This window comes from Phasianus colchicus, chromosome 38, assembly GCF_987193195.1.
Source record: "Phasianus colchicus chromosome 38, bPhaCol1.hap1.1, whole genome shotgun sequence".
In the NCBI taxonomy this organism is placed as follows: domain Eukaryota; kingdom Metazoa; phylum Chordata; class Aves; order Galliformes; family Phasianidae; genus Phasianus; species Phasianus colchicus.
The window spans coordinates 1833056-1860626 of NC_143473.1; the positions used below are offsets into that span (position 1 = coordinate 1833056).

Sequence of the window (27571 nt, forward strand, 5' to 3'; positions counted from 1 at the left end):
GGGGGGGGGCGGCGGCGGCTTCGTCATCGCTGACGTCCTCCCAGTCTGCGTCGGCGGGGGGGGGCGGGGGGGGGCGGGGCTGGGGGGGGGGGGGGGTGGGAAATATGGGGGGGGGGCGGATGAAATATGGGGGGGGGGAATGGGGGGGGGAAGAAAATGGGGGGGGAAATGGGGGGGGGAAGAAAATGGGGGGGGGGGAAATGGGGGGGGGGAATATGGGGGGGGGATGAGGGGGGGAATGGGGGGGGGAGGAAATATGGGGGGGGGAATGAAATGGGGGAGTGGAGTGAAATGGGGGGGGGGAAATCGGGGGGGGAGGAAAATGGGGGGGGGGGGAAATGGGGGGGGAAATGGGGGGGGGAATGAAATGCGGGGGGGAAATGGGGGGGGAGTGAAAATGGGGGGGGAATGGGGGGGGGAGGAAATATGGGGGGGGAGGGGGGGGGCAAATGGGGGGAGGAAATGGGGGGGGGAGGAAATATGGGGGGGGGGTGAGGGGGGGGGAAATGGGGTGAATGGGGGGGGGGAATGAAATGGGGGGGGAAATGGGGGGGGAATGAAGGGGGGAAATGAAATGGGGGGGGAGAAATGGGGGGGGGAGGAAATATGGGGGGGGAGGGAAATGGGGGGAGAAATGGGGGGGGGGAATGAAATGGGGGGGAAAATGGGGGGGGAGGAAATATGGGGGGGGGGAGGAAAATGGGGGGGGGAATGGGGGGGAAAAGGGGGGGGAATGGGGGGGGAAATGGGGGGGGAAATGGGGGGGGAGAAAAATGGGGGAGGAAATGGGGGGGGGAATTAAATGGGGGGGGAAATGGGGGGGGGAAATGGGGGGGGAATGAAATGGGGGGGAGGAAATATGGGGGGGGAGGGAAATGGGGGAGGGAAATGGGGGGCGGATGAAATATGGGGGGGGGAAATGGGGGGGGAGGAAAATGAGGGGGGGAGATGGGGGGGGAATGAAATATGGGGGGGGAAATGGGGGGGGGAGGAAAATGAGGGGGGGGGACGGGAAATATGGGGGGGGAGGTGAGGGGGGGGGAGTAAAATGGGGGGAGGAGGAAATATGGGGGGGGAAATGGGGGGGGTAATGAAATGGGGGGGGGAATGGGGAGAGGAAATGGGGGGGGGAATGGGGGGGAGAGGAAAATGGGGGGGGGAATGAAATGGGGGGGGGAGTGAAATGGGGGGGGGGAAATGAGGGGGGAAATGGGGGGGGGAAATGGGGGGGGGGATGAAATATGGGGGGGAATGGGGGGGGAAAGAAGGGGATGAAATATGGGGGGGGGAATGGGGGGGGAATGAAATCGTGGGGGGAAATGGAGGGGGAGGAAAATGGGGGTGGGGAATGAAATGGGGGGGGGAAATATGGGGGGGGGATGAAATATGGGGGGGGGAGGAAGTATGGGGGGGAATGGGGGGGAGAGGAAAATGGGGGGGGGAGAAAAATGGGGGGGGGAATGGGGGGGGGAGGAAAATGGGGGGGGAAATGGGGGGGGAGGAAATATGGGGGGGGAGGGAAATGGGGGGGGGAAATGGGGGGGGGAATGGGGGGGGGAAATGGGAGGGGAGGGAAATGGGGGAGGGAAATGGGGGGGAGGAAAACGAGGGGGGGGGGAAATGGGGGGGAGGAAATATGGGGGGGGGGGAAATGGGGGGGGGAGTGAAATGAAGGGGGGGAGGAAATATGGGGGGGGAATGGGGGGGGAGTGAAATGGGGGGGGGAAATGGGGGCGGGGAATGGGGGAGGGAATGAAATGGGGGGGGAGGAAATATGGGGGGGGAGGGAAATGGGGGTGGGAAATATGGGGGGGGATGAAATATGGGGGGGGGAGTGAAATGGGGGGGGAGGAAATATGGGGGGGGGGAATGAAATGGGGGGGGAGTGAAATGAAGAGGGGGGATGAAAATGGGGGGGGGGAATGGGGGGGGGAATGAAGGGGGGGAATGAAATGGGGGGGGAGAAATGGGGGGGGGAGGAAATATGGGGGGGGAAACGGGGGGGGGAATGAGGGGGGAAGGAAATATGGGGGGGGGGGATGAGGGGGGGGGAATGGGGGGGGAGGAAAATGGGGGGGGAGGGAAGCGAGGGGGGGGGAATGGGGGGGGGAGTGAAGGGGGGGGAATGAAATGGGGGGGGGAAATGGGGGGGGGAAGTAGGGGGGGGAATTGGGGGGGGGGAATGAAATGGGGGGGGAGGAAATATGGGGGGGATAATTAAATGGGGGGGTGAATAATAATAATACGGGGTGTGCGCTTTTTTGGGGGGGGTCTGTTTTCTGGGGGGGGTCCTTATTTTTGGGGGGGTCCTTATTTTGTTGGGGGGGGTCCATTTTGTGGGGGGGCTCCCTATTTTTGGGGGGGCTCCTTATTTTCTGGGGGTGGTTCTTATTTTTTTGGGGGGCTCCTTATTCTTTGGGGGGGTCTTTATTTTCTGGGGGGGTCCTTATTTTTGGGGGGTCCTTATTCTTTGGGGGGGTCCTATTTTGTGGGGGGGTCCTTATTTTGGGGGGGATCCTATTTTCTGGGGGGGGGTCCTTATTTTCTGGGGGGGGGTCCTTATTTTTGGGGGGGGTCCTTATTTTGGGGGGGGTCCTTATATTCTGGGGGGGCTCCATTTTGTGGGGGGGGTCCTAATTTTTGGGGGGAGTCCTTATTTTCTGGGGGGCTCCTTATTTCGGGGGGGGGTCCTTATATTCTGGAGGGTCTCCATTTTGTGGGGGGGGTCCTTATTTTGGGGGGGGGTCCTTATTTTCTGGGGGGGTTCCATTTTGTGGGGGGGGTCCTTATTTTTTAGGGGGCTCCTTATTTTGGGGGAGGTCCTATTTTGAGGGGGGGGGTCCTTATTTCTGGGGGGGGTCCTTATTTTTGGGGGGGGGGCTCCTCACCTCCTCCTGCTGCTCTTCCTCTGCTCCCTCCTCTTCCTCCCAGCGGTCATCATGCATGCTGGGGGGGGGGGGGACATCAACGTTGTGACCCCAAATATTTGAAGGGGGGGGGGACAACTTTGAGACCCCCCCCCACAACTCACGCTCACCTGTAGGGTTTGCTGGGGGGGGGGCTTCGACCCCGGCCCTTCCGGCGACGCTCCGTGCGGGGGGGGGGCAAATTGGGGGGGTTGTGGGGGGCTGGGGAAAAGAGGGAGGGGGGGGGGGCAAATATTATTGGGGTCGTGTGCCCCCCCCCCCCCCCCCCAAAAATAGTAGCCCAAAATGGAGGAAATTGAGCCCAAAAAATGAACGCACCTGGATCCGAGGGGGGGGCGCCGTCCTTAAACCTGCGGGGGGGGGAAAATGGCAGCGGGGGGGGTGAGAATGGGGACAATGGGGGACAATGGGGACAATGGGGTCAATGGGGTCAATGGGGCCAATGGGGTTGGGGACATTGGGGTCAATGGGGACAATGGGGACAATGGGGACAATGGGGTCAATGGGGTCAATGGGGACATTGGGGTCAATGGGGCCAATGGGGTCAATGGGGCCAATGGGGTCAATGGGGATGGGGACAATGGGGGACAATGGGGACAATGGGGTTGGGGACATTGGGGTCAATGGGGTCAATGGGGCCAATGGGGTCAATGGGGTCAATGGGGTTGGGGACATTGGGGTCAATGGGGTCACTGGGGTCAATGGGGTTGAGGACATTGGGTCCAATGGGGCTGGGGACAATGGGGGACAATGGGGCCAATGGGGTTGGGGACATTGGGGACATTGGGGTCAATGGGGTCAATGGGGTCAATGGGGTTGGGGACAATGGGGACAATGGGGTCAATGGGGTCAATGGGGACAATGGGGACATTGGGGTCAATGGGGTTGGGGACATTGGGGTCAATGGGGTCAATGGGGTCAATGGGGTTGGGGACATTGGGGCCAATAGGGATGGGGACATTGAGGTCAATGGGGTCAATGGGGTCAATGGGGTTGGGGACATTGGGGTCAATGGGGACAATGGGGACAATGGGGACAATGGGGTCAATGGGGACATTGGGGTCAATGGGGACATTGGGGTCAATGGGGACAATGGGGTCAATGGGGATGGGGACAATGGGGGACAATGGGGTTGGGGACATTGGGGTCAATGGGGTCACTGGGGTCAATGGGGTTGAGGACATTGGGTCCAATGGGGCTGGGGACAATGGGGGACAATGGGGCCAATGGGGTTGGGGACATTGGGGACAATGGGGTCAATGGGGTCAATGGGGTCAATGGGGTCAATGGGGTGAATGGGGTCAATGGGGTTGGGGACATTGGGATCAATGGGGACATTGGGGTCAATGGGATCAATGGGGTGAATGGGGTCAATGGGGTTGGGGACATTGGGGCCAATGGGGTCAACAGGCTTGAGGACATTGAAGTCAATGGGATCAATGGGGTTGGGGACATCGGGGCCAATGGGGTTGGGGACAGTGGGGACAATGGGGTCAACGGGGTTGGGGACATCGGGGTCAATGGGGTTGGGGACATTGGGGTCAAGGGGGTTGGGGACAGTGGGGTCAATGGAGTCAACGGAGTTGGGGACATTGGGGCCAATGGGGTCAACAGGCTTGAGCACATTGAAGTCAATGGGATTAATGGGGTTGGGGACATCGGGGTCAAGGGGGTTGGGGACATTGGGGTCAATGGAGTCAACGGGGTTGGGGACATTGGGGTCAATGGGGTTGGGGACAGTGGGGACAATGGGGTCAATGGGGTTGGGGACAGTGGGGTCAATGGAGTCAACGGGGTTCGGGACATTGGGGTCAATGGGGTTGGGGACATTGGGGCCAATGGGGTTGGGGACACTGGGGCCAATGGGGTCAATGGGGTTGGGGACATTGGGGTCAAGGGGGTTGGGGACATTGGGGTCAAGGGGGTTGGGGACACTGGGGCCAATGGAGTCAACAGGGTTGGGGACATTGAAGTCAATGGGATCAATGGGGTTGGGGACATCGGGGCCAATGGGGTTGGGGACAGTGGGGACAATGGGGTCAATGGGGTTGGGGACATTGGGGTCAAGGTGGCTGGGGACATCGGTGTCAAGGGGGTTGGGGACAGTGGGGTCAACGGGGTTGGGGACATTGGGGCCAATGGGGTCAACAGGGTTGGGGACATTGGGGCCAATGGGGTCAACAGGCTTGAGGACATTGAAGTCAATGGAGTCAATGGGGTTGGGGACATTGGGGCCAATGGGGTTGGGGACAGTGGGGACAATGGGGTCAACAGGCTTGAGGACATTGGGGTCATGAGAGGTTGGGACATTGAGGTCAATGGGGTCAATGGGGTTGGGGACATTGGAGTCAACGGGGTTGGGGACATTGGGGTCATTGGGGTCAATGGGGTCAATGGGGTTGGGGACATCGGGGCCAATGGGGTTGGGGACAGTGGGGTCAATGGAGTCAATGGGGTTCGGGACATTGGGGTCAAGGTGGTTGGGGACATCGGGGTCAAGGGTGTTGGGGACAGCGAGGCACCCACATGCTGTCGGATTTGTGTGCATCCCACTCTCGGCGCCATTTCCCGCTGGGCTGCCGGTGCCGCGCCAGGCGCTCGCGGTCGATCCGTTCCCGTTCCCGTTTCCAGCGCTCGTACTCAGCCCTTTCCCGGCCCGTCATGGACAGCGTCACGTCGGCCGCCTTCGGGCTGCGACCCTGTAATTAATCCCGCACTAATTAACCCCAACGGGAGCTCGTTAGCCCCGAATTTTGGGATGGTATCCTATAAAAACAGCAGAAAGTCCGCTTTTCGGCCCCAAATCCATCGTTGGCAGCGATACGGCAATGCTTCTCGGGTTGCTGTCCAACATCACCCATGTGACCCCAAAATTTCATTTTTTGAACCCAAAACGGAAGCTAAAAGCATCTAAAAAGCCTAAATCCCATTTGTTGACCCCAAACTCAGAGCTATTCCCATCGATCGGACCCCAAATGCTCCCTTTTTTGCCCCAAAATCCACTATGGACGACGTCACGTCAACGTTTTGGGATGGACCCAATACAAACCATCACCCAAATAATCCCCAAACTTCGCTGGTTGACCCCAAATCCACAATTAATAATTATCAGACCCCAAATTTCCACTTTTTGACCCCAAGCCCAGAGTCACTCTCATCTCTCAGACCCCAAAATCCCATTTTTTCCCCCCAAATCCACCACAATCAGCACCACGCCACGTTTTTGGGCTATTTCAACATCCACTATCACCCCAAAAACCCCAAATCGTCACTTTTTACCCCCAAATCCAGAGCTGTTATCAAACCAAACGCCCCCAAATCCTCCTTTCCCACCCCAAACCCCATCCCGACACCCACCGTGGTGCCGTGACACCCCAACGCCCCCAAATCCCCCATTTTTCACCCCAAACCCAACGCTCTGCTCCCACCTCGCTCCCACCTCCCACCCAAGCCCCCAAAATCCCCTTTTTTCACCCCAAATCGGACCTTCTCACGCTCCATGCCCACCCGCACGCCCTCGAAGTCGGGGCCGCCCCAATTGCGACCGTGCCGCCGACTGCCCTCCTCCTGCGCCGGGCCGCAACGCCGCGGGTCGTCCAGAAAGTTCCGCACAGGATTCCGGTCATGGAGACCATCCTAAAAGACGCACAAAGAAGCTCATATCGCGATATATCGCGATACGTCGCGATATATCACGATATGTCACGATATATCATGATGTATCGTGACGTATCATGACCATCCTAAAAGAGAGACAAAGAACCTCATATCGCAATATATCGCGATACGTCACGATATATCACAGTATGTCATGATATATAATGATGTATCGTGAGTATCCTAAAAGAAAGACAAAGCAGTTCATATCGCAATATATTGTGATACATCACGATATATCACAATATGTCATGATATATAATGATATATCGTGACATATCGCGACCATCCTAAAAGAGAGACAAACAAGCTCACATCGCAATATATCGTGATACGTCACGATATATCACGATATGTCATGATATATAATGATATATCACTACATCTCTCACAACGTATCGTATTGTGACATATAATATCACCATACAACACATCACAACATTGCAGTACATCACACTCTATCACGACATATTCTGATTTACCGTGACGCGTCATGATATATCATAACTTGTCACAGTATTGCAATACATCATGATGCATCGCAATAAATCATATGTGATAACATATCGCGATATATCGCTACACATCCCACAATGTGCTGTGATATATCATGATATATAATGATATATAGCAATACGTCACATCAAAATGCTGCAGTACGTAAAACTGTATCGCAATATGTCACGATTTATCATGGTGTCCCATCATACGACTCATCATAATATATCACAATACGCTGCAATATGACACGTTATATCGCATGAATATATCATGATATCTCACAATAAACCACGATACCTCAGAATACATCACAATATCCCCCTACATATCGTGACACCTCACCCTACATCTTAATAGTGAGGATGACGTTGAGGCACTGCACAAAAAGAGACGACGTATTGCGATAGAACAAGGAGTGGGGAGGTGTTGTGCTGTGATATGTCGTGATAGCAGGTGCCACGTTGCGATACATTCCAATAGCGGATGTCACATCGCAATACATCATGGCAGCAAATGCTGTATTGCGATATATTGCAAAACGGGATGTTACGTTGTGACAGAACGGGCTATAGAGTGCATCACCTTACTGTAAGTGACGATACTGAGTGCTCATATTATGCTATGTCACGATAAAGGATGTCACATTGCGACACAATGAGGTACGGGGAACAAAATGTTGTGATATGTCACGAGAGCAATTTGCAATAATAAATGTTGAGTCGTGACAGAATAGGGCATGAAGACCATCGTGTCACGGTAGGTCGCTACACATAACAAAAAGCTTCATGTCGTGACAGAATAGGGAAAAAAAAGAGTCATATCGCAATAGGACAGGGCATCAGGTCACGATATGGAGTAACAGAAAGGTGGATGGGGGTGGGCACGTGGCAGTACGTCCTGATAGAAAAGTAATAAGTGGCACCGAGTCGCGATACGTCACGATACGTCACGATACGTCGCGATATGTGCTGACCCGCTGGTTGCGTTCGTACTCGGCGATCTTTTCCATCTCCTCATTCATCCGCTCAATGTTCTGCCGCCGTCGCTCCTCCCACTCCTGGGGGGGTCAGGGGGGGGGGTCGGGGGGGGGCACCCAAAAAATGGCCCCAAATCACCCAAACCATCCCCTCCCCCCCCCAAAAAAAACCCCACCCCCTCAAATACCCAAAGTTCACCCTAAACCCCCCCCCCCAAAACCCCCCCATCTCCCCCAAACTGCCCAAACCCAACAACTTCCCCCCCAAATTGCCCCCCCCCCAAATGCCTGCAAACCACCAAAATCCCCCCCCAAACGCCCCCCCCCAAACCTCAAAAACATCCTAAAATGCCCCCCAACCCCCCCCAAAAATAACCCCCTCGAACCCACCCCAATATCCACATGCCCCCCCCCAAAAAAAGCCCCCCCCCCAAATACCTCCAAAACTTCCCCAACCTCCCCCCAAAATGCCCCCCACCCTCCCCAAATACCACCAGCCCCCCCCAACCCACCCCATGACCCCCTCCCAAAACCCCCAGCCCCAAATCCCCCCAGCCCCCCCACCCCAAAAATACCTCCAGCCCCCCCAAGCCCCCCCCTTAACCCCCCCCACCCACCCCAAACCCCCCCCATGACCCCCCCCACCCCAAAAATACCTCCAGCCCCCCCAGCCCCACCCAAAATACCACCGACCCCCCCGACCCACCCCCAAACCCCCCCCATGACCCCCCCCAAACACCCCCACCCCAAAAATACCTCCAACCCCCCCCCAAACACCCCCAAAATATCACCCACCCCCCAAAATACCACCGACACCTCCCAAAACCCCCCCTGACCCCCCCCCACCACCCCCACCCCAAAAATACCTCCAGCCCCCCCAGTCCCCCCCTTAAGCCCCCTTACACCCCCCAAAATACCACCGACCCCCCCCACCCACCCCAAAACCCCCCCATGACCCCCCCAAAACACCCCCAGCCCCAAATCCCCACCACCACCCCCACCCCAAAAATACCTCCAGCCCCCCCCTAACCCCCCCTACACCCCCAAAGCACCACCAACCCCCCCCCCAAGCCACCCCCAAAATCCCCCCAAACACCCCCATGACCCCCCCAAACACCCCCACCCCAAAATACCTCCAACCCCCCCCAAACACCCCCAAAATATCACCCACCCCCCAAAATACCACCGACCCCCCCCCCAACCTACCCCATGACCCCCCCCAAAACCCCCAGCCCCAAATCCCCACCACCACCCCCACCCCAAAAATACCTCCAGCCCCCCCAGTCCCCCCCAAAATACCACCGACCCCGCCCAAACCCACCCCAAAACCCCCCCATGACCCCCCCCAAACACCCCCTACCCCGAAAATACCTCCAGCCCCCCAACCCCCCCAAACCCCCCCCATGCCCACCCCCAAACACCCCCCACCCCAAAAATACCTCCAACCCCCCCCCAAACACCCCCAAAATATCACCCACCCCCCAAAATACCACCGACCCCCCCCAAAACGCCCCATGACCCCCCCAAACACCCCTCAACCCCCCCAGCCCCCCAAAATACCACCAAACCCCCCATCCCACCCCCATAACCCCCCCATGACCCCCCCCGAAACACCCCCACCCCAAAAATACCCCCAGCCACCCTCAACACCCCCTACACCCCCAAAATACCACCGACCCCCCCCTCAAAATACTCCACGACCCCCCCCCAAACACCCCCCACCCCAAAAATACCTCCAACCCCCCCCCCAAACACCCCCAAAATATCACCCACCCCCCAAAATACCACCGACCCCCCCCCAAAACCCCCCCAGACCCCCCCAAACACCCCCAGCCCCAAATCCCCCCACCACCCCCACCCCAAAAATACCTCCAGCCCCCCCCAGTCCCCCCCCTTAACCCCCCCCACCCACCACGAAAACCCCCCCATGACCCCCCCCAAAACACCCCCACCCCAAAAATACCTCCAGCCCCCCCAGTGCCCCCCCTTAAACCCCCCCAAACCCACCCCCAAACCCCCCCATGACCCCCCCCAAACACCCCCACCCCAAAAATACCTCCAGCCCCCCCAGTCCCCCCCCTTAAACCCCCTTACGCCCCCCAAAATACCACCGACCCCCCCTCAAAATACCTCACGACCCCCCCCCAAACATCCCCAGCCCCAAACCCCCCCACCCCCCCACCCCAAAAATACCTCCAGCCCCCCCCAACCTCCCCTACACCCCCAAAATACCCCCATGCCCCAAACGCCCCCCCTGACCCCCCCAAACACCCCCAGCCCCAAATCCCCCCCCCCACCCCCACCCCAAAAATACCTCCAGCCCCCCCAAGCCCCCCCCTTAAGCCCCCCCCACCCACCCCAAAACCCCCCCATGACCCCCCCAAACACCCCCACCCCAAAAATACCTCCAACCCCCCCAGCCCCACCCAAAATACCACCGACCCCCCCACCCACCCCCAAAACCCCCCCATGACCCCCCCCAAAACACCCCCACCCCAAAAATAACTCCAACCCCCCCCAAACACCCCCAAAATATCACCCACCCCCCAAAATACCACCGACCCCCCCCCAAACCCCCCCCCGACCCCCCCACCCCCAAATGCCCCCCCACTTATTTTACCCCCCCCCCCCAATTTCCCACCTGATTCCTCCGATCGCCGCCGTCCCCCCCCGACCCCGCAGCTCCGCTCCCCCCCCGGCCCCTCGCCCTCCTCCCTCGCCCCCCCCGCGCCCCCCCCACGGCCGTATGGACCCCGTCCCCCCCCCCTAAATTTTGGGTAGGGGGCGCTTCGCTCCGGGGGGGGCGCGTGGTGGTGCGGGGGGGTCTGGGGGTGGCAGTGGGGGGTTTGCGGGGGGCGCTGCGGGGGGGCTGCTCCTAAAAAATGAAAGAAAGTTTACCCCAAATCATTGCTTTTTCACCCAAAAAACCCTGCCCCCCCCCCCAAAAAAAATCACCATTTCCTGCCCCCAAAAACCTGACCCCAAATCCTCATTTTTGCCCCCCCAAAACCCCAAAAAAACCCAAAATTTGACCCCCAAAAACCCCACATTTCCAACCCCCCCCCAAAAAAACCCCAAAAATCCCAAAAACCCCCCAAAAACCCAACCCCCCCCCAAAAAAACCCTAAAAACCCCCAAATTTCCCCAAAACACCCCATCACCCCACCTCCCCCCCCCAAAAAGCAAAAACCCCAAAAATCCCCCCCTGAAAACATAAAGAAAACCCTCAACCCCCCCCAAAAAATCCCATTATTCCCCTAAAACCCCCCCAAAAAAACCCTCAAACCCTTCATTCCCCCCCCCCCCTAAAAAAAAAACCCCAAATCCATCAGAATTTCCCCCAAAACCCCCCCTATTAATCCCTCCCCCCAAAGGGGGTCTGGGGGGGCAGTGGGGGGTTTGGGGGGGGGGGGTTTGCGGGGGGGCTGATCCTAAAAAAAGGAAAATTTACCCCAAATCGCTGCTTTTTCACCCAAAAAACCCTGCCCCCCCCCCAAAAAAAAATCACCATTTCCTGCCCCCAAAAACCTGACCCCAAATTGACCCCAAATCCTCATTTTTGCCCCCCCAAAACCCCAAAAAACCCCAAAATTTGACCCCCAAAAACCCCACGTTTCCAACCCCCCCAAAAAAAACCCCAAAAATCCCAAAACCCCCCCAAAAACCCAGCCCCCAAACCCAACCCCCCCCCAAAAAAAACCCTAAAAACCCCCAAATTTCCCCAAAACACCCCATCACCCCACCTCCCCCTCCCCCAAAAAGCAAAAACCCCAAAAATCCCCCCCCGAAAACATAAAAAAACCCTCGACCCCCCCCAAAAAAAACCCATTATTCCCCTAAAACCCCCCCAAAAAATCCTCAAACCCTTCATTCCCCCCCCCCCTAAAAAAAAAAACCCAAATCCATCAGAATTTCCCCCAAAACCCCCCCTATTAATCCCCCCCCCCACCCCATATCGCAGCTGCTGGTCCCCCAACCCCCCAAAACCCCAAAATTAATCCCCCCCCCCAAGTTAACCTCCCCCCCCCATATCGCAGCTGTTGTCCCCCAACCCCCCCCCCCGCAAATTAATCCCCCCCCCAAATTAACCTCCCCCCCCCCCATATCGCAGCTATTGGTCCCCAAACCCCCAAAACCCCAAAATCCCCCCCCCCCACCCCATATCGCAGCTGTTGGTCCCGCGTCCGTCGCGGCGCCGTCACCGCCCCCCCCTGCAGCTCCGCGCGCCGCCGGTCCTCCTCAATCTCCTGTGGGATCAAAATCCCCCAAATTCAACCCAAAATCCCATAAATCGACCCCAAAATCCCCCAAATTGACCCCCAAATCCCACAAATCGACCCCAAAAGCCCCCAAATCTCCTGGATCTCCTGCGGGACCAAAATCCCCCAGATTCACCCCGAAATCCCACAAATCGACCACAAAATCCCACAAATCTCCTCAATCTCCTGCGGGACCAAAATCCCCCAAATTCAACCCCAAATCCCACAAATCAACCCCAAAATCCCACAAATCGACCCCAAAATCCCACAAATCTCCTCAATCTCCTGCGGGATCAAAATCCCACAAATTCATCCCAAAATCCCACAAATCGACCCCAAAATCCCCCAAATTGACCCAAAAATCCCACAAATCGACCCCAAAATCCCACAAATCTCCTCGATCTCCTGCGGGACCAAAATCCCCCAAATTCATCCCAAAATCCCACAAATCGACCCCAAAATCCCCCAAATTGACCCCAAAATCCCACAAATCGACCCCAAAATCCCACAAATCTCCTCGATCTCCTGCAGGACCAAAATCCCCCAAATTCATTCCAAAATCCCACAAATCGACCCCAAAATCCCCCAAATTGACCGCTAAATCCCACAAATCAACCCCAAAATCCCACAAATCGACCCCCAAATCCCACAAATCTCCTCGATCTCCTGCGGGATCAAAATCCCCCAAATTCAACCCAAAAACCCATAAATCAACCACAAAATCCCCAAAATTGACCCAAAAATCCCACAAATCAACCCCCAAATCCCCCAAATCAACCACAAAATCCCACAAATCAACCCCAAAATCCCACAAATCGACCCCAAAATCCCACAAATCGACCCCAAAATCCCCCAAATCTCCTCGATCTCCTGCGGGACCAAAATCCCCCAAATTCATCCCAAAATCCCACAAATCGACCCAAAATCCCCCAAATCTCCTCAATCTCCTGCGGGACCAAAACCCCCCAAATTCACCCCAAAATCCCGCAAATTGACCCCAAAAGCCCCCAAATCTCCTCAATCTCCTGTGGGATCAAAATCCCCCAAATTCACCCCGAAATCCCACAAATCGACCCCAAAATCCCACAAATCTCCTCGATCTCCTGCGGGACCAAAATCCCCCAAATTCACCCGAAAATCCCCCAAATCGACCCCAAAATCCCACAAATCAACCCCAAAATCCCACAAATCGACCCCAAAAGCCCCCAAAACTCCTCGATCTCCTGCGGGACCAAAATCCCCCAAATTCACCCCGAAATCCCACAAATTCACCCCCAAATCCCACAAATCGACCCCCAAATCCCCCAAATTGACCCCCAGATCAACAACAAAATCCACCCCAAAATCCCCCAAGTTGACCCAAAAATCCCACAAATCCCCCAAATCGACCCTAAAATCGACCCCAAATCCCCCAAATTGATCCCAAAATCCTCCAAAATGGATCCCCAAATCACCCAAATCAACCCCCAAATCGACCCCAAAATCCCCCAAATCAACCCCCAAATTGACCCCCAAATCCCCCAAGTCGACCCCAAATACCCCAATTTACCCCAAAATCCCCAAAATCGACCCCAAAATCCAACAAATCGACCCCAAAATCCCCCAAATCAAGCCCCCAGATCCCCCAAATCGGCCTCCAAATCAACCCCAAAATCGACCCCAAAATCGACTCCCAGATCACCCAAATCCCCCAAATTGACCCCAAATACCCCAATTGACCCCAAAATCCCCAAAATCGACCCTAAAATCCAACAAATCGACCCCAAAATCTCCCAAATCAAGCCCCCAGATCCCCCAATCGACCCCAAAATCCCCAAAATCGACCCCAAAATCTCCCAAATTGACCCAAAAATCCCCTAAATTGACCCCCAAATCCCCCAAATCGTCCCCAAAATCCCCCAAATCGACCCCAAAATCGACCCCCAATGGACCTCAAAATCCCCCAAATCGACCCCAAAATCAACCCCCAAATCCACCATATCGACCCCCAGATCCCCCAAATTGACCCCGAGATCCGCTGGGATTAGAGGCAGGATTGAGACAGGATTAGGGTGGGATTAGGGTGGGATTAGGGTGAGATTAGGGTGGGATTAAGACAGGATTAGGGTGGGATTAGGGTGGGATTAGGGTGGGATTAGGGTGCAATTAGGGCGGGATTAAGACAGCATTAGAGCAGGATTAAAGTGTCATTAGGGCGTAATTAGGGCAGGATTAGGGCAGAATTAAGATGGGATTAGGACGCTCCAAGGGTGGGATTAGGGCAGCATTAGGGCGGGATTAAAATAGGATTAGGATGTTCTCAGGGAGGGATTAGGGCAGGATTAGGGCAGGATTAAGGACGGGATTGGGGCAGGATTAAGACAGGATTAGGACGCTCCAAGGGCGGGATTAGGGTGGGATTAGGGCAGGATTAAAATGGGATTAGGACGCTCTCAGGGCGGGATTAGGGCTGGATTAGGGCAGGATTAAGACAGAATTAGGACACTACAAGGGCAGGATTAAGACAGGATTAGGATGCTCCAAGGGCGGGATTAGGGCAGGATTAGGGCAGGATTAAGGCAGGATTAGGGTGGGATTAAGATGGGATTAGGACACTCTCAGGGCGGGATTAGGGCGGGATTAAGACAGGATTAAGGACGGGATTGGGGCAGGATTAAGACAGAATTAGGACGCTCTCAGGGCGGGATTAGGGCAGAATTAAGACGGGATCAGGACACTCCAAGAGCGGGATTAGGGCAGGATTAGGGCAGCATCAAAGTGTCATTAGGGCACGATTAGGGCGGGATTAGGGCAGGATTAAGACGGGATTAGGACACTCTCAGGGCGGGATTAGGGCAGAATTAAAACAGGATTAGGATGCTCCAAGGGCGGGATTAGGGCAGCATCAAAGTGTCATTAGGGTGCAATTGGGGCAGGATTAGGGTGGGATTCAGACGGGATTAGGACGCTCCAAGGGTGGGATTTGGGTGAGATTAAGGCAGGATTAAGACAGGATTAGGACGCTCCAAGGGCGGGATTAGGGTGGGATTAGGGCAGGATTAAAATGGGATTAGGAAGCTCTCAGGGCGGGATTAGGGCAGGATTAAGACAGGATTAGGACGCTCCAAGGGTGGGATTAGGGCAGCATCAAAGTATCATTAGGGTGCAATTGGGGCAGGGTTAGGGCAGGATTAAGACGGGATTAGGACACTCCAAGGGTGGGATTAAGGCAGAATTAAGACAGGATTAGGACGCTCCAAGAGCGAGATTAGGGCGGGATTAAGACAGGATTAGGACGCTCTAAGGGCAGGATTAGGGCAGCATCAAAGTGTCATTAGGGCAGGATTAGGGTGGGATTCGCGCGGGATTAGGGCAGGATTAAGACGCACCAAGGGTGAGATTAGGGTGGGATTAGAACAGGATTAGGGCAGAATTAAAACGGGATTAGGACACTCCAAGGGCGGGATTAGGACTGGATTAAGACAGGGTTAGGATGCTCCAAGGGTGGGATTAGGACTGGATTAGGGCAGGATTAAGACGGGATTAGGACGCTCCAAGGGTGGGATTAGGGTGGGATTAGGACGCTCCAAGGAAGGGATTCGGGCAAGATTAAGACAGGATTAGGACGCTCCAAGGGTGGGATTAGGACTGGATTAGGGCAGCATCAAAGTGTCATTAGGGCACGATTAGGGTGGGATTAGGGCAGGATTAAGACAGGATTAGGACGCTCCAAGGGCAGGATTAGGGCGGGATTAAGACAGGATTAGGGCAGGATTAGGGCAGGATTAGGGCGGGATTAGGGCGGGATTAGGGCGGGATTAGGGCGGGATTAGGGCAGGATTAGGGCAGACCTGGTAGCGCCGCACCAGAGCCTCGTTCTTCTTGCGCAGCGCCGCGATGCGCCGATCCAGCGCCGCATCCTTCTGCTCCTTGGAGCCCACATCCAACGCCGCCGCCTGCGGGGACGGGGTGCTGGTCGGCAAAAGGGAACCCCAAATCCTAATAGGGTGCCCCCCACCCCAACCCCAAAACCCACACACGGACCCCAAAGGGAACGGGAAAAGATTCCCCCCCCCCAAATTCGGTGGGGAGAAATCCCAATGAGGAGCCCCCAAAAAAACACCATGGAGATGCCAAAAATCCCAATGGTGACCCCAAAAGCTGAAGGACGGCCCCAAACCCCAACGGGCCCACAAAACCCCAATAGTGACCCCAGACCTCAATGGAGACCCCAAAAACCCCAATGGAGACCCCCAAAACCTGAAGGACGGCCCCAAACCCCAATGGAGACCCCCCAGAACCCCAATATTGGCCCCAAAACCCCAAAAGTGACCCCAGACCTCAATAGAAACCCCAAAAACCCCAATAGAGACCCCAAAACCCCAAAGACACCAAAAAAACCCTAATAGGGGCCCCAAAACCCAATGGAGACCCCAATGAGGAGCCCTCAAAATCCCAACAGTGGCCCCAGACCTCAATGGAAACCCCAAAAACCCCAATAGAGACCCCAAAACCCCAAAGACACCAAAAAAACCCTAACAGTGGCCCCAAAACCCAATGGAGACCCCAAAACCCCAATGAGGAGCCCTCAAAATCCCAACAGTGGCCCCAGACCTCAATGGAAACCACAAAAACTCCAATGGAGACCCCAAAACCTGAAGGAAGGCCCCAAACCCCAATGGAGACCCCAAAACCCCAATGATGGGCCCACAAAACCCCAATAGTGACCCCAGACCTCAATGGAAACCCCAAAACCCCAATAGAGACCCCAAAACCCCAATATTGGCCCCAAAGCCCAATGCTGACCTCAAAACCCCAATATTGGCCCCAAACCCCAATGGAAACCCCAAAACCCCAATATTGACCCCAAAGCCCCAATGCTGACCCCAAAACCCCAATATTCACCCCAAACACCCAATAGAAACCCCAAAACCACAACATTGGCCCCAAACCCCAATGCTGACCCCAAAACCCCAATATTGGCCCCAAACCCCAACGCTGACCCCAAAACCCCAATATTGGACCCAAACCCCCAATACTGACCCCAAACCCCCAATGCTGACCCCAAAACCCCAATATTGGCCCCAAACCCCAACGCTGACCCCAAAACCCCAATATTGGCCCCAAACCCCAATGGAAACCCCAAAACCCCAATATTGGCCCCAAAGCCCCCAATGCTGACCCCAAAACCCCAATATTGGCCCCAAACCCCAACGCTGACCCCAAAACCCCAATATTGGACCCAAATTCCCAATGGAAACCCCAAAACCCCAATATTGGCCCCAAACCCCAACGCTGACCCCAAAACCCCAATATTGGCCCCAAATTCCCAATGGAAACCCCAAAACCCCAATATTGGCCCCAAACCCCCCAATGGAAACCCCAAAACCCCAACATTGGCCCCAAACCCCAACGCTGACCCCAAAACCCCACAGAGGAGCCCCCAAAACCCCAAATAATCCCCAGAAAACCCCATTAAAGCCCCCAAAGCCCCACACAGAACCTCCAAACCCGCCCCAAACCCCAACGACGGGACCCCAAATCCCGACCCCAGAATCCCAAAGCGGCCCCTAAAAGGAGACCCCAAAAGGAAACCCCAAAAGGAAACCCCAAAAGGAGACCCCAGCCCCTCCCCCCCCTCCCCCCCACCATAGTGGCGTTGAGCGGCCGTCGCTTTCCCACAGTGCCACGCGAAAGATGAACTACTTCCGCTTCCGGTTCGGGCGACATCCGGCGTGGCGAGCAAACGTTTAAAAGGGCAACGGGGGAATGAGCGAGGGTGGGGCCCACCAATGGGGTTGGGGTGTTTGGGGCGAGCGGAGGGTTCCTATAACGTCCCCTATATGTCCCTACAGACCCTATAGTGTCCCCACGTCATCCCCATAACGTCCCCATACGTCTGCAGATCCTATAAGCCCATGATGTTGTCTATAAGATCCTCCCCACGTCCCCATGGAGCCCACGGCCCCATATCGTCCCCATAACTTCCCCTATAACGTCCCCTACGTGTCCATAGGGACCCCATAGACCCCACATCCCCTACAATGCCCTATAGACCCCATAACTCCCCACAGACCCCACATCCCCTACAATGCCCCACAGACCCCATAACTCCCCACAGACCCCATATCCCCTACAATGCCCCATAGACCCCATTTCCCCTATTATGCCCCATAGACCCCATATGCCCTATAATGCCCCACAGACCCCACATCCCCTACAATGCCCCACAGACCCCACATCCCCTACAATGCCCCATAGACCCCACATCCCCTACAATGCCCCATAGACCCCACATCCCCTACAATGCCCCACAGACCCCACATCCCCTACAATACCCCACAGACCCCATAATTCCCCATAGATCCCACATCCCCTACAATGCCCCACAGACCCCACATCCCCTACAATGCCCCATAGACCCCACATCCCCTACAATGCGCCATAGACCCCACATCCCCTATAATACCCCATAGACCCCATATCCCCTATAACGCCCCATAGACCCTGCATCCCCTATAATGCCCCACAGACCCTACATCCCCTACAATGCCCCATAGACCCCATAACTCCCCATAGACCCCACATCCCCTACAATGCCCCACAGACCCCATATCCCCTACAATGCCCCATAGACCCCATAACGTCCCCACAGACCCACACATCCCCTACAATGCCCCATAGACCCCACATCCCCTACAATGCCCCACAGACCCCACATCCCCTACAATGCCCCACAGACCCCATAACTCCCCATAGACCCCACATCCCCTACAATGCCCCACAGACCCCATAACTCCCCACAGACCCCACATCCCCTACAATGCCCCACAGACCCCATAACTCCCCACAGACCCCACATCCCCTACAATGCCCCATAGACCCGCACATCCCCTATAATGTCCCCATTCCCCATAATGTTCTCATATTGTTCTCACGCCCCCATTCTCCATAATGACCCCATAAGGTCCCCATATCTCCATAACCCCACACTGTCCCCAATCCCCATCATGACCCCATAATGTCCCCAGTCCCTATAATGACCCCATAAGGTCCCCATGCCCCCATTCCCATAATGACCCCATAGGGTCCCCATATCCCCATTCCCTATAAAGACCCCATAAAGTCCCCATTCCCCCAATCCCCATAATGACCCCATAAGATTCCCATTCCCTATAATGACCCCATAATGACTCCATGCCCCCATTCCCATAATGACCCCATAATGTCCCCAGTCCCTATAATGACCCCATAAGGTCCCCATACCCCAATCCCCGCAGTGACCCCATATTGTCCCCATACCCCCAATCCCCATAATGACCCCATATCCCTAATCCCCATAATGACCCCATAATGTCCCCATTCCCTATAATGACCCCATAAGGTCCCCATGCCCCCAATTCCCATAACGACCCCATAAAGTCCCCATTCCCCATAATGACCCCATAAGGTCCCCATGCCCCCAATTCCCATAATGACCCCATAAGGTCCCCATGCCCCCATTCCCCATAATGACCCCATAATGACCCCGTATTACCCCATATCCCCATTCCCCATAATGACCCCATAATGACCCCATATCCCTAATCCCCATAATGACCCCATAATGTCCCCAGTCCCTATAATGACCCCATAATGACCCCATATCCCCATTCCCCATAATGACCCCATAAGGTCCCTATGCCCCCAATTCCCATAATGACCCCATAACGTTCCCATATCCCCATTCCCCATAATGACCCCATAATGTCCCCAGTCCCTATAATGACCCCATAATGACCCCATATCCCCATTCCCCATAATGACCCCATATCCCCATTCCCCATAATGACCCCATAATGACTCCATATCCCTAATCCCCATAATGACCCCATAAAGTCCCCATTCCCCCAATCCCCATAATGACCCCATAATGTCCCCAGTCCCTATAATGACCCCATAAGGTCCCCATGCCCCCATTCCCCATAATGACCCCATATTGTCCCCATACCCCCAATCCCCATAATGACCCTATATCCCTAATCCCCATAATGACCCCATAATGTTCCCATTCCCATAATGACCCCATAATGCCCCCATAACTCCATTCCCTATAACAACCCCATAATGACCCCATATCCCCATACCCCATAATGACCCCATAATGACTCCATGCCCCCAATTCCCATAATGACCCCATAAAATCCCCAGTCCCCATAATGACCCCATAAGGTCCCTATGCCCCCAATCCCCATAATGACCCCATAGGGTCCCCATATCCCCATTCCCTATAATGACCCCATAAGGTCCCCATGCCCCCAATTCCCATAACGACCCCATAAGGTCCCCGTGCCCCCATTCCCCATAATGACCCCATAATGACCCCGTATTACCCCATATCCCCATTCCCCATAATGATCCCATAATGTCCCCATTCCCCATAATGACCCCATAATGACCCCATATCCCCATTCCCCATAATGACCCCATAATGACCCCATATCCCCATTCCCCATAATGACCCCATAATGACCCCATATCCCCATTCCCCATAATGACCCCATATCCCTAATCCCCATAATGACCCCATAATGTCCCCAGTCCCTATAATGACCCCATAATGACCCCATATCCCCATTCCCCATAATGACCCCATAAGGTCCCTATGCCCCCAATTCCCATAATGACCCCATAAAGTCCCCATACCCCCAATTCCCATAATGACCCCATAAGGTCCCCAGTCCCTATAATGACCCCATAATGACCCCATAACTCCATTCCCTATAAGAACCCCATAATGACCCCATATCCCCATACCCCATAATGACCCCATAATGACTCCATGCCCCCAATTCCCATAATGACCCCATATTGTCCCCATGCCCCCATTCCCCATAATGACCCCATAGGGTCCCCATACCCCCAATCCCCGTAGTGACCCCATATCCCTAATCCCCATAATGACCCCATAAGGTCCCTGTCCCCCAATTCCCATAATGACCCCATATCCCTAATCCCCATAATGACCCCATAATGTCCCCATTCCCCATAATGACCCCATAATGTCCCCAGTCCCTATAATGACCCCATAATGACCCCATAGGGTCCCCATATCCCCATACCCCATAATGACCCCATAAAGTCCCCATATCCCCATTCCCATAATGACCCCATAAAGTCCCCATTCCCCATAATGACCCCATAATGACCCCATAACTCCATTCCCTATAATGACCCCACAATGACCCCATACCCCCAATTCCCATAATGACCCCATAAAGTCCCCAATCCCCATAATGACTCCATAATGCCCCCATATCCCCATTCCCCATCATGACCCCATAAAGTCCCCATATCCCCAATCCCCATAATGACCCCATAAGATCCCCATGCCCCCAATCCCCATAATGACCCCATAATGACTCCATGCACCCAATTCCCATAATGACCCCATAATGTCCCCAGTCCCCATAACGACCCCATAAAGTCCCCATACCCCCAATTCCCATAATGACCCCATAATGTCCCCAGTCCCTATAATGACCCCATAATGACCCCATATCCCCATTCCCCATAATGACCCCATAAAGACTCCATAATGACCCCATAACTCCATTCCCCATAACAACCCCATAAAGTCCCCATATCCCTATTCCCTATAATGATCCCATAAGGTCCCCATGCCCCCAATCCCATAATGACCCTATAATGTCCCCATATCCCCAATTCCCATAATGACCCCATAATGTCCCCAGTCCCCATAATGACCCCATAATGACCCCATAACTCCATTCCCTATAATGACCCCATAAAGTCTCCATATCCCCATTCCCTATAATGACCCCATAATGCCCCCATTCCCATAATGACCCCATAAGGTCCCCATACCCCAATCCCCGCAGTGACCCCATATTGTCCCCATACCCCCAATCCCTATAATGACCCCATAATGTCCCCAGTCCCTATAATGACCCCATAAGGTCCCCATGCCCCCAATTCCCATAAGGACCCCATAAAGTCCCTATATCCCCATTCCCCATAAAGACCCCATAAGGTCCCCATTCCCATAATGACCCCATAATGCCCCCATGCCCCCATTCCCATAATGACCCCATAAGGTCCCCAGTCCCTATAATGACCCCATAATGACCCCATAACTCCATTCCCTATAACAACCCCATAATGACCCCATAATGTCCCCATGCCCCAATTCCCATAATGACCCCATAAAGTCCCCATATCCCCATTCCCCATAATGACCCCATAATGACCCCATAAAGTCCCCATACCCCCATTCCCATAACGACCCCATAAGGTCCCCATCCCCTCCATCCCATAATAACCCCACAACGCCCCCAAACCTCCCCCCTCCCCCCCCCGTTTTTTTCCCGCGCTCCCCGCAGTGGGCGGTGTCAAAAAAACAGGAAGGGGGCGTGGCTTCACACGCCCCGCCCACTCCCCCTCCCTCCCTCCCATTGGACCCGCCCACTCCCCGCCCATTGGCTCCGCCCCCCGCCTGTCTCCATGGCAGCTGCGGCTCTGACCGCCGCGCCGCGCGCTGATTGGCTTCGGGGGGCGCGCCTATGGCTGCACGTGGGGAGGTGGGGGGGAGGGAGATGGGGGGGTTTTAGGGGGGTTATGGAGTGCCAACGGGTGGGGGGGGGCTATAGGGGAATACGGGGACGTATAGAGCGCCTATGGGGGGGCCTATAGGGGGATGCGGGGGGCTGGGAGTGTTTATGGAGGGATATAGGGTGACTATAGGGGGGATAGAGAGCGCCTATGGGGTGCTATGGGGTATCTATAGGGGCAAATAGGGGGATACAGGGACATATAGGATGCTTATGGGGCGCTATGGGGTGCCTATAGGGATATGAAGAGATAGAGAATGCCTATAGGGTATCTATAGGGCCAAGTAGGGGGATATAGGGACATATAGGATGCCTATGGGGCGCTATAGGGTGCCTATAGGGATATGAGGAGATAGAGACTGCCTATAGGGTATCTATAGGGCCAAATAGGGGGATATAGGGACATATAGAATGATTATGGGGCGCTATAGGGTGCCTATAGGGATCCGAGGAGATAGAGACTGCCTATAGGGTATCTATAGGGCCAAATAAGGGGATATAGGGACATATAGGATGCTTATGGGGCGCTATGGGGTGCCTATAGGGATATGAAGAGATAGAGAGTGCCTATAGGGTATCTATAGGGTCAAATAGCGGGATACAGGAACATATAGGATGCTTATGGGGCGCTATAGGGTGCCTATAGGGATATGAGGAGATAGAGACTGCCTATAGGGTATCTATAGGGCCAAATAGGGGGATATAGAGACATATAGGATGCCTATGGGGCGCTATAGGGTGCCTATAGGGGGGTATAGGGACATATAGAGTACCTATGGAGGAATATAGGGTGCCTATAGAGGGATTTGGGGTCTGGGGGTACCTATAGGGAGATATGGGGGTATAGAGAGCACCTATGGGGGCCTATAGGGGGATATAGGAACGTACAGAGTATTTATAGGGGGGTATTGGGGGCCTATAGGGGGATATAGGGACATATAGAGGGCCTATAGGGGGGCTATAGGGCGCCTAGAGGGGATATGGGGCAAATAGGGAGACGTAGGGATATATAGGGTGCCTTTGGGGGACTATAGGGTGCCTATAGGGCCATACGGACGGATATGGGGACAGAGAGTGCCTATGGAGGGCTATAGGATGCCTATAGAGGGATATGGGGGGACGCTTATAGGATTTGGGGGCTATAAGGTGTCTGCGGGGCACCTATAGGGGGTATGGGTAGCTATAGGGTGTGCATAGAGGCCCCTATAAGCACCCTATAAGTCTCCATATGCACCCCTACATCCTCACGTCCACCCCATCAGCACCCTACAGGTCCCCATATGCACCCCATAGGTCCCATATGCACCCTATAGGTCTCTATAGGTCCCCATATGCACCCCATAGGTCCCCATTTGCACCCTATAGAGCCCTATAAGCACCCCTAAGTCCTCATCAGCACCCCGTAGGTCCCGATATCTTCCCCATATGCACCCTATAGGTCTCTATAGGTCCCCATATGCACCCCATAGGCCTCATATGCACCCTATAGACCCCCATAAGCACCCCGTAAGTCCTCATAAGTACCCTATGGGTCCCTATAGGTCCCCATATGCACCCCATAGTTCCCATATGCACCCTATAGGTTCCTATAGGTCCCCATATGCACCCCATAGGTCCCCATTTGCACCCCATAGGTCCCATATGCACCCTATACAGCCCTATAAGCACCCCATAGGTCCTGATATCTTCCCTATAAGCACCCTATAGGTCCCTATAGGTCCCCATTTGCACCCCATAGGTCCCCATTTGCATCCCATAGGTCCCCATATGCACCCCATAGGTCCCATATACACCCTATAGAGCCCTATATGCACCCTGTAAGTCCCGATATCTTCCCTATAAGCACCCTATAGGTCCCCATAGGTCCCCATATGCACCCCATAGTTCCCATATGCACCCTATAGGTCTCTATAGGTCCCCATATGCACCCCATAGGTCCCCATTTGCACCCTATAGAGCCCTATAAGCACCCCTAAGTCCTCATCAGCACCCCATAGGTCCCGATATCTTCCCCACGTGCACCCTATAGGTCCCTATAGGTCCCCATATGCACCCCATAGTTCCCATTTGCACCCTATAGAGCCCTATAAGCACCCCTAAGTCCTCATCAGCACCCTGTAGGTCCCGATATCTTCCCCACGTGCACCCTATAGGTCCCCACAGGTCCCCATATGCACCCCATAGTTCCCATATGCACCCCATAGGTTCCCATAGGTCCCATATGCACCCCATAGGTCCCCATTTGCACACTATAGGTCCCATATGCACCCTATAGAGCCCTATAAGCACCCCATAGGTCCCGATATCTTCCCTATAAGCACCCCATAGGTCCCCACAGGTCCCCATATGCACCCCATAGTTCCCATATGCACCCCATAGGTTCCCATAGGTCCCATATGCACCCCATAGGTCCCCATTTGCACACTATAGGTCCCATATGCACCCTATAGAGCCCTATAAGCACCCCATAGGTCCCGATATCTTCCCTATAAGCACCCCATAGGTCCCTATAGGTCCCCATATGCACCCCATAGTTCCCATATGCACCCTATAGGTCTCTATAGGTCCCATATGCACCCCATAGGTCCCCATTTGCACACTATAGGTCCCATATGCACCCTATAGAGCCCTATAAGCACCCTGTATGTCCCGATACCTTCCCCACGTGCACCCTATAGGTCCCCACAGGTCCCCATATGCACCCCATAGTTCCCATATGCACCCTATAGGTCCCTATAGGTCCCCATATGCACCCTATAGGTCCCTATAGGTCCCATATGCACCCCATACGTCCCATATGCACCCTATAGAGCCCTATAAGCACCCCTAAGTCCTCATCAGCACCCCGTAGGTCCCGATATCTTCCCTATAAGCACCCTATAAGTCCCCATAGGTCCCTATGGGTCCCTATAGAACCCCATAACAACACCCCCCTCTCCCCCACGTGGGCGCTCTCCGCTGGATACAGCGCTCCCCTTCTTCCCATTGGTCGAGAGCTCCACCAATCAGCGAGCGGCGCCGGGCGGGGTGAATGGAGGGGCACTACGTTGGAGGGGGGGGGGGGGGGCTGGAAAGAAGGGGGGGGGGATTTTTGAGGACCCCCGCCCCCCCCGGAAATGGAAACCACGTGGTTGGGGGGGGGGGTCCCCAGGGCCGTTATGGGGGGGGGGTGTCGGATTTTGGAGTCTTCGCTTTAAGGGAAGGAGGGGGGGGTCTGGGTTGCCCCCCCCCCCCCACGTGGGCGCCCATTGGCGGTGGCTGTTACCGGGGGGAGGGGCCCAAAGTGCCCTTGGATACGGCCCCGCCCCTTCGAGCTGATTGGCTGAGGGAAGGGAGGGGGGCGGGGCTAACGGCCCGCCTTCCCCAATGGGATCCTTGCATGGGACTCCACGTTCCAACGCAGAACCCAAATAAGGGACCACCCCCCCCCCCCCACTGACCCTAATGTAGACCCCCCCCCCCAATAAACACTCCCCCCCCGAGACCCCAGACCCCAATAGGACCCCCCCCTACACCGACCCTAATGTAGACCCCCCCCCCATAAATCTCCCCCCCCCCGAGATCCCAGACCCCAATAAGGACACCACCCCCCAACTGACCCCAACATAGACACCCTATAAAGACCCCAGACCCAAATATATGACCCCCCCCCAGACCCCAACATAGACACCCTATAGGGACCCCAGACCCCAATATATGACCCCCCCCCCAGACCCCAATATAGACGCCCTAGAAACACCCCAGACCCCAACATAGACGCCCTATAAGGACCCCAGACCCCAACATAGACACCCTATAAGGACCCCAGACCCCAACATAGACACCCTATAAGGACCCCAGACCCCAACAGACGCCCTATAAGGACCCCAGACCCAAATCTATGACCCCCCCCCCCCAGACCCCAACATAGACACCCTATACGGACCCCAGACCCCAATATAGACACCCTATAGGGACCCCAGACCCCCCCAGACCCCCATAGACACCCTATAAGGACCCCAGCCCCAAATAGACACCCTATAGGGACCCCAGACCCCCCCAGACCCCAATAGACACCCTATAAGGACCCCAGACCCCAATAGACGCCCTATAGGGACCCCAGACCCCAACATAGACACCCTATAGGGACCCCAGACCCCAATATATGACCCCCCCCCAGACCCAAATAGACGCCCTATACGGACCCCAGACCCCCCCAGACCCCAAAGTAAACACCCTATAAGGACCCCAGACCCAAAAATATGACACCCCCCCCCAGACCCCAGCATAGACACCCTATAAGGACCCCAGACCCAATATAGAAACCCTATAGGGACCCCAGACCTCAATAGACACCCTATAAGGACCCCAGACCCCCCCAGACCCCCATAGACGCCCTATAAGGACCCCAGACCCAAATCTATGACCCCCCCCCCCAGACCCCAACATAGACACCCTATAGGGACCCCAGACCCCAATATAGACACCCTATAGGGACCCCAGACCCAAATACATAACTCCCCCCCCCAGACCCCAATATAGACACCTTATAAGGACCCCAGACCCCCATAGACACCCTATAGGGACCCCAGACCCCCATAGACGCCCTATAAGGACCCCAGCCCCAATAAGGACAGCAGCCCCCCCCCCGCCCCCCCCCTTCACCCCCCCCCCACCCGGACA

The 27571-nt window shown here is 55.3% G+C and overlaps 1 protein-coding gene across 1 annotated transcript; it reads right to left on the reverse strand.

Annotated features, from left to right (window-relative positions):
* Positions 1–7: 7 nt before the first annotated feature.
* On the reverse strand, positions 8–19690 carry CCDC9 (coiled-coil domain containing 9; the record flags this gene model as incomplete). The annotated part of the gene is made up of 11 exons (XM_090129877.1): positions 17949–19690; positions 16151–16255; positions 12219–12308; positions 10703–10936; positions 8059–8142; positions 6414–6563; positions 5454–5626; positions 3246–3277; positions 3038–3128; positions 2889–2946; positions 8–79 (listed from the first exon to the last, which is right to left on the reverse strand). Coding segments are annotated over exons 1-11 (1170 nt in total), but the record flags the coding sequence as incomplete, so codon positions are not given.
* Between the last annotated feature and the right edge of the window lie 7881 nt (positions 19691–27571).